General features: G+C 34.1%; 1 protein-coding gene across 4 annotated transcripts; it reads left to right on the top strand.

The window, feature by feature from the left end:
* Window positions 1-2117: 2117 nt before the first annotated feature.
* On the top strand, window positions 2118-7987 carry LOC105123953 (mitochondrial inner membrane protease subunit 1-like). 4 transcript variants are annotated; one of them, XM_011023750.1, is made up of 5 exons: window positions 2120-2537; window positions 2616-2840; window positions 3130-3240; window positions 4447-4514; window positions 7845-7987. In XM_011023750.1, exons 1-4 carry the CDS (start codon window positions 2412-2414, stop codon window positions 4498-4500), a joined length of 516 nt encoding a protein of 171 aa, XP_011022052.1. In that variant the 5' UTR covers window positions 2120-2411; the 3' UTR covers window positions 4501-4514; window positions 7845-7987. The 4 variants fall into 4 exon arrangements, with proteins under 4 accessions (XP_011022049.1, XP_011022052.1, XP_011022050.1 ...); XM_011023748.1 differs by lacking the exon at window positions 7845-7987 and adding an exon at window positions 4691-4768; XM_011023747.1 differs by lacking the exons at window positions 4447-4514; window positions 7845-7987 and adding an exon at window positions 3798-4190 and having other exon boundaries at window positions 2118-2537.
* Window positions 7988-8300: the final 313 nt, after the last annotated feature.

Genomic DNA, 8300 nt, shown 5'->3' with positions numbered 1-8300 from the left:
TCCAACGATCATTACTAATGCAACAGTAAAACCGCTACAGAGCTGTTAACAAGTAGTTTGCTTTCTTCCATTATGATGATGTGTGTGGATATATAAATGGCTTGGCTTCATGCCTTTTTCAGGTGGAGTACTGCATTATAACATGTATCTCTTCACAAAACCATCCTTGCTCTATGCAACTTTGATCGCACATCCATCTGCACTTGTGTCGTTCTGTAAAGTATTGGCTTCAATACATGCTATAAATATCCGACAATAAGAACCACAAGCATACAAGGTATCTGTTTAAGTGCAGAATTCTGTAATGATCGACTGGAGGTCTAAAATATCATCATTTCTGAGCTCAGGGGAATTGAAGTTCTAGATTTTACCATAAAAGTTGAATGTGCGTGTTTGAATTACTGAAATGAAACTATCAAGCCACCAGGCTACTGCCAACGTGGCATCTTTGATCTATTGGTTGACTAGCCCATCGCTTGTTTAAGTTAGATCTTCCTTGGAGAAGGAGAAAACATCAAGTAACAGATGCAAAAGATGATAAATCAGTATCATAATTAATTTAACAGCTAAGGGCAGTGAAAGTGCCGCCTCCATGGAATTCTGACGATGTCTTCTTGTGAATAAGCTGCCAAGCTTTTATATGGGCATTTCCTTCTCCTTTCCAAGTTTTTATATTTCATACTGTAAATGGTTTCTTTGCGCAGAAGAGGCTTGGGCAGCAGGGGGCAGCGGGATTCTCTTATGAACTACCAATGGTGGCAAGACATGGACCCATGACAAAGCAGCTGACAATATTGCTGCAAATCTTTACTGAGTAATGCTTTTACCTGTTTAACTTTGAACTCAAGAGACAGTCACAAACTATTCATACCGATAATCGTTTTTCTTCAGGTTTATTGATGACACGAAAGGATTTGTGCTGGGAAATGATGGGGTCTTGCTTGGTATCTTGGATAAAGACATTGCTTTCTCATGGTAACTGAAAGGATTGTCCCTTTCCTGTCAAGTTTCCATCTACTCTTATCAGTTTTATTGAGTGTAAAATCGAGTAGATTTCCTCAGATTTGATGGTATGCAAAAATCTAGAAGAAATGCTTTCCGAATCGCTGAATCCAATTCCTGAATTCGTCTGTGCGCAGGTTTCTCAACGATGCTGCAATTTTGTATCCGTAAAGTACTTGATGCCGTAAAGAGAGGAACAAAGTTTTAACAATGCATGTATTTTTCCATGCAACTATTATACGCGAATTGCTGCTACATTTCATTACAAATGTGGCTTCAAAGTATAAAGTCTACACGAAGGCAGTAATTAGCATGCATTAGGTCATGTCCAGTTTACGTGGAGATTCTGAAATATATCAAACTCATTACAGAATATTCAGGAAATTCTAACAACAGGATAAAGTTACAAAAGATAATCTACAAGTTCTTATTTTCTCATTCCTTGCAAAACTTAGGTTTAAATTCATTTATAAGTTGCAGTTAGATATATAAAGCTTCAATGATAAATACGAGAGTTGATGACCTCCAGAGAATTAACTATCTGCTATGCAACAGAAGCATCAATTGGTCCCCCATGGTCAAGAGGACACTCTGGCTCTTAAAGCCTGTAGATTTCCACTGACTGTTCCAAACTCAAGAGATTTTGGAAGTAGAGAAGACTGAACCAAGTTTTTTAACCTAATTTGACTAAATCAGTACTCTTCTCTCATATGAATTATTAACTAAAAGACCCACGCACTCATCCAATGAATAGAAAGTTATTATGTATTTGAAAATCTAGTAATAATTATTTTTTAAAATAATTTTTATTCAGAAATGTATTATAATAATACTTTTTATTATTTTTTAAAATTTATATTTAATATTAGTATATTAAAATAATCTAAAAATATCAAAACAATATAAATTCAAAGAAAAATAAATAAACAAAAAATTTACATAAAAAATAAATATTTTTAAAACATAAAAACATCATATTTTTAGTAAATTAGCATCAACACAAAAGAGCAACATAACATTAAGAAATCATTATTTGTTAAATAAATTGTATTTTTAAATTTATATAAAGCATAACATAACCGAAAGCTCACCCCGTAATTTTATTCTAAACAAAAGATACACATTACACAAACATGGTGTGAGTGACTGACAAACACTTGATCCAACAGAGATACTCTCACTTGAGTTGCCTCCTCCGATCTACATACCTAAGCTGGCCCCTCATCACTATTTTAAACTTCTACTCTGTTCAAGCCCTCAGCCCAACAGTCCCAAGAGAAATCTCGGTCTTCCCCTCTTTCTTTCATTGTAAAAGTATACCCATGTACAGATAAAGCACCAGACTTTCTCCCCCCCTAACTCTCAAGTCTCAAATCAAAAGGAGCAATCTCTACAAAGAGAAAACAGAAATGAGTCTCAGAAATCTGAAGGAATTGACCATTATTGCCAAAGAAGCATTCAGCAAGATGTTCTTGGTAGCCAAAACTCTATGCTTTCTACATGTCACCAACACCCATGTCTTCACTGTTGCTTCTGTAAGTATAAATAAGCATAAAGTAGTGATTTTTATTTGTTTCTTTTTAGAATCTAAACATTGATTTGGTGTCTTTCAGCTCTATGGACCAAGTATGCTCCCTACCTTTAATCTTACTGGTGATTGGGCATTGGCTGAGAGGTTTTCACACAAGCTTGGCAAAGTGGGGGCTGGAGATATTGTTATTTTAAAATCACCTGTGGAGCCAAGAAAAATTATGACTAAAAGAGTTATGGGTGTTGAGGGTGATTCTGTTACTTACGTTGTTGAACCCAAAAACAGTGATAGAACTGAGACTATTGTGGTATGTGTTGTTTCTTTTGTTGGGTATTTATAGAATTTGCCTTCTGTTGTTAAAGCTTAGTATGATTTATTTTTGTTAATGGGTTTTCAGTGGTTCTGCTGCAGCTGCTGCTGGTTTTTTTTTTTTTGGTTGATTTTTGATGTTTGGTTAATGGGTTTTGGAGAGTGTGGTTTGGTTAGTCAATACTGATGTTTTTGCTTTGCTGGATTTGTGGATTATTGCAATTTATTGTTTTAGGGATTGTTGATTGTTAGTTACAAAATGAAAAATGTTCGTTCTCTTTGATTAGGTTCCTAAGGGGCATATTTGGGTAGAGGGAGATAACATATACAACAGCAAGGATTCAAGAAACTTTGGAGCAGTTCCTTATGGCCTTCTTCGAGGGAAAATGCTTTGGAAGGTAAGCCTATTTTCTTCCTTAGCGTGCTTTTGTTGAATTTTGAGATTTGTTAATCTTTATAGTGCATGTTTGTTTTTGTTTTCCTATGAGGAATGTGTGAGTTATCGGCATTAATGTTCAAACCATGTCCAAATAACTTCTTTGACCTAGCTGGCATGAGTTGCCAATTACCATTGAGCTTTCTTGTGTCAGTTAAGTGCAATCGAGATTTTGTGTTTTTTTAGTTCAATGCTATTCAATAAATTATGAGGGCTAGGGTGAAGACAATGAACCAAAAAACACAAAAAAACCCTTGGGTAAAGGCTGATTTAAGACCTAGAAGGTCCGAAAAGTGACCCTTTATCTTTGTTTTCCAAGGCATAAAGGTAGACTGAAAATGATCCTGGATGTTACCCTAATGCACAATGTATTATGTGGAAAATTTCTATAATAATGCAGGTTAGTTAATCATGACCTGGGAACTTGAGGAAATATTCTGTAAGTAATATGAACCGATGTTGTTATTGTTGGTAGAAACTTCTAAATTTGTTTTCCTGACCGACATGGAATAAGGAAAGCCATCTAAGGTGAAGCACCATCTACTCCCAAGAGTGATTGACATGGCAGCCCAAGCAGGAGATACAGGGTAGTTCAGTTTTTGCTAAGCATGATGTGACATTGGTTACAGCCTATATGCTGCATGACAACAAGTCATTCCTAGACCGTCTCAGTAATCTTCACAAAGAAATTTAGGTTTTATTATGACTTAAATGGTGTTGAACTGTGGAGAAAAATGCATTATATCAAACCATGGTTGAATTTATCGTTTTCTAGCCTGACCTTCTCAAGCAGTCCGCCCTAGGCAATAGGCATTGTGATGTAAACAGTATGCAGTACTTGATATCTAGTGAAATCATCAGGGTGAACTCTGGATTAAGATAAATTCATCCTTAACTAGTTGCAATAACGAAGTGGTGTGAATGGAATGATTATCAAAGCTCAGGTTGCCTTCATGAGCAGCTGGATCACCGATTCACGTGCTTTACCACTATTTTACATATTATGATCCACTGATTGTGATAGGAAATGGACCAAGTATACTCCTATTCGGAGCTGACAGCTATGGTTTTTTGTTCCTTTTGCAACTGCTGGGCAGTCATTTTTCATAAAGGCTTATCTCCTTGCACTAAATTTCATGGTTTTCTTTTTCTTTCATTTTGTTTCTAGATATGGCCACCTAATGATTTTGGATATATCGGAAAAAAGAAGGAAAACAGCTGAACAAATGTCGCTAGGTAAGTGTTCTTAGATGGCACACAATTACTGTCTCCATTTTCCCTTTCTCCCTATTTTATTTTGTAATGCCTTTGATCTTTCTCAAAGTTTGATTTTAGTGGTCTGCTGAGATCAAGTATGAGTGAATAAAATGAGCCTCATTTGTTCACTTCCAATCAGTTCTCAGTACATGCGGGTGCTTGGCATTCAATAGCAAGGTTCAAGATTCATTTTGATGCATTTTAAATTGAAAAATATTTTTAAGAATTCCAAGCCTTGGACAAAAGACAAAAGCTTTATATATTTAACAAATCTTACAACTATTTAGCTGAAATTTGAGATTAACATTTTAAAATTTAAAGAATTGTAATACAATGGTCCAAAAAATATATCTCAATCTTTCTAAATCAATCACATCTTGTGATAATATATATTTAAATACAAGAAAAAATAAGTTTCCTTCTTTTTAATTTATCTTATCTAAATGCATGTTTAAATACAATGTAAATTAATACATAAATTAGTTCTACTCTATGGTAATTTAACATGTATCATCAACTTTAATCACATTTTTAAATAAATGTTTATAACTTATTATTTTTTAAGAAGTATTTTTAACTATAATTTTAACCATACATCTATTTAAATCATACATGCCATGATAAAAGGTGATTTTTAAAAATCAATTTTTTTAAAACTTCAACCACTAAAGCTACATAAAAACTATATAGATATATATTATTTCAAAAGTTTTTAATGTGGAATATTAAAATTTTAAATATAATTTTTATTTTTATTTTTTCAGGTTAATTCAAATTAATCCATGTGATATGAAATATGATATTTTAACCGGGTTTAATCAAGTTTAATAGCTATAATAAACAATAAACACAAAGTCTCACTCTCAGCTGTCATGATTCAAGGCGTGGGGCCTTTGTCCCCGTTTTGAACACCCTAAAGGGAAAATAAAAAAAAAAGGCACCAAATTGGTGAAAGAAACCGAGTTGTGTGTTCCCCTTCTTTCTGCCTGCTCTATTCTCTAGGATCTTACTGTTATTTTTATCATTTCAAAATAAATCAGGCTAATCCAGCAAAAAAAACCCTTTGAACTATAATCTGTGTTTTGATCGACACCTCCATGAGACCCTTTTTTATTTGTTTTTGTGGATTCCAATACTTGAAGCATGAACAGCTATCCATTAAATTGGTTAAATGACATGTAGGAATCACATGTTTTGTTACCATCCATCAAAAATCATTAAAAACTGTATATTTGAAGTTTGGTAATTCTTGTCTCTGATTAATGTACTCTCTCATAAAGAAAAAAAATGATTCCAAGATTTTAGTGATGATGCACTGGTTATTAAAAGACAATTTAGCTACCATGTATGATACCCTGTGAATTTTACGTGGAAAATTTAGGGTTTTCTTCACAGAAATTTCTCTCACTGAACGAAAGCTTCAATCTGCGCTAGCGTATTCGATCTTCCTCGATATTTCCGATCCGAAAGGACTGTCAAGTGTCAAGGAGCTCACCCTTGTTGCTATTCTTATCTAGTTCGGATTTGATACAAATAAAATGGATAGAAAACAACCTATATCTACCCAAAAAATCCCTAAAAATAGGTTAAAAATAGACTTGGGCTTTCCAGTCTAAATTAAATATACAGTTGGATAAAAAAAAAAAACAGAAGCTCTAGCATGGTATGTTGGGATGGTGTGCAGCCATCTGGAAGTATGCCTAATGTTAGGCCTATGCTCAACACACCAACTGTTGGGCATGCACCCCACCACCAACACTTGGTTGGGTGTGGTGCCCATTAGAGGTGCTGGGCATGCATCCTCTTGGGCTGTTATGCACGTCCCGAGTTCAATATGCTCGGGATCAGTGTATATTTTGTGCCCAACGTTTCTGGATTCATTTTTTATTTTTAATGGCCTCAAATATTTTGTTTAAATTCAACACTCGTTAGAGAATTTTGTTAGAGAATTTTTTTAAGATTTCATGCAGGTACTTTAATGTTTTTCACTAATATTATATATATTATTTTGAGTATAATACAACTCAAAATATTATTAGGGTGAAATTATATTTTAGCCTTTTTTTTAATAAAAAGACAAGATTTATAGATTATAAATACACTATGAATCCTTGAAGCTAAAAGTTTACAATCTTTTCATTTTTAATATTTTTAACATACATCTTTTAAGAGTTTATCTCTCTACAATATTATTACATTTTTTCTCTTTATAAATTTATTAACTTTACCTTCAGAGAATCTTTACATTCATTAAAAGAGATCCATTAAAAGAGATTTTTTATAGATATTAGTTACTTTTTACTTGGCTTATCGGAACCATATGCTACTACAATAGTTATTGATCACCACAATTACCAACCTCTTGTATTTTTCATGTTAAGTCACTAGACATCTTAGTTATAAATTAGATTATCTAAACTAAAAAATCAACTAATTATTTAACATATCAACCTTATTTCTCATCATATTGCATTCTATAACTCATCACAATCCCTAGCATGCACATCTTAAGATTATCTAGTAGCTAGGGATAGTGAATAATAAAAAATATACATCGATTAGTTGACATCTATCAAGACTTTTATGAAATTGTTGATGAAAATAGCCTTGTAGTTAACAAATAACCTACTCAGGAATTGACTTCACGAGCAGTTGGACCACTACCTAATTCCCATGTTCTCCCAATAACTTTAGACATTATGATCCATTGATTGTGATGGGAAACGGAGCGACCATACTCTCAAATTAGCGGGAGATTCTCCCAAAATTATTTATCGAAGAACTTTAGCTATTGGCAACATGTATGATCAACCATGTGTGTGTTTCATTTTATCTAGTTAATTTTGTTTAGAAATGAAATCCTATTGATCATTGCAATCAAGTCTTTTCTCGTCGTCATGGAACCTCTATGCTAAGAATGAACATGTTTGGCAAAAACTTAATTGCTAGAAAGACTTCTCACGCCATGCCTACAGCCTTGGCTTCTGAAAAGAAACAGGTTGCAATTTTGAAACACAGAGGGAGGCAAGCAAGGATTCAACAAGATAAATTCACTTGGTGGGATGAAAGAATTAGAGAGGCTATTATGACAAGAACAATGACCGCTCTATGCTAACCTAGGAACTCGTGTCTATACACGCATAGGTCAGAATAACTTGAAAATGCCATACTACCAGAGCAGCTATCGCATTGAAAACTGGTTAATATGCAGCATCTAGCATCTTCATTCTTTTGTCAAATTTACTAGCACTCACAGCCATCTTCATTGGCCATCATTTATGATTCTTCATTCCTTTTCTTCACTTGCAGGTTGCATGCCTCGGTACTAGTTTAAAGATGGGATCACCCACCGCTTTGAAGAGTGTAATATATCTCATAGATCTTGTCATCGGCATGGATGTCTTGCTCTTTTTTCAGTGAATATAAAAATACACCGAGTCTTGGTATACGTATAATGATGGACTTTTTGTGTGGATTGACAAACTTCATTTCAAAGCCTAATAGAAAATGGCATGTTAGTGGACAGTAGGAATAAAATACAAGTTACTAGACTCTCTTTGGCATGCATCTATATAATATATTAATCTAAAAACCTTTAGAAGCTCAAGAATAATTGTAGGCATAAACCTCCTTTTCTCGTGATTTTAAAATAAAATTATACCACCTAGATGACCAAGTGGTAAGGACTTGGGATCAAGGAGTTTGCTCCCTCTGTGATCTCAGGTTCGAGTCCTTGGTTGCTCATATGATGGCCACTGGAGGCTT

The sequence above is a fragment of the Populus euphratica genome, unplaced genomic scaffold (assembly GCF_000495115.2).
Source record: "Populus euphratica unplaced genomic scaffold, PopEup_1.0 scaffold12.1, whole genome shotgun sequence".
In the NCBI taxonomy this organism is placed as follows: domain Eukaryota; kingdom Viridiplantae; phylum Streptophyta; class Magnoliopsida; order Malpighiales; family Salicaceae; genus Populus; species Populus euphratica.
The sequence above is the reverse complement of the archived record's forward strand: the minus strand, read 5'-3'. Positions and strand labels throughout refer to the sequence as shown.

What these genes read in the sequence shown, in the direction of transcription:
- LOC105123953 (XM_011023747.1), top strand. Translation starts at nt 2,412, where the DNA reads ATGAGTCTCAGAAATCTGAAGGAATTGACCATTATTGCCAAAGAAGCA. An exon ending in ATGTCTTCACTGTTGCTTCT is followed by an intron (nt 2,538 to 2,615) that starts GTAAGTATAAAT and finishes GGTGTCTTTCAG; the next exon opens with CTCTATGGACCAAGTATGCT. An exon ending in ATAGAACTGAGACTATTGTG is followed by an intron (nt 2,841 to 3,129) that starts GTATGTGTTGTT and finishes CTCTTTGATTAG; the next exon opens with GTTCCTAAGGGGCATATTTG.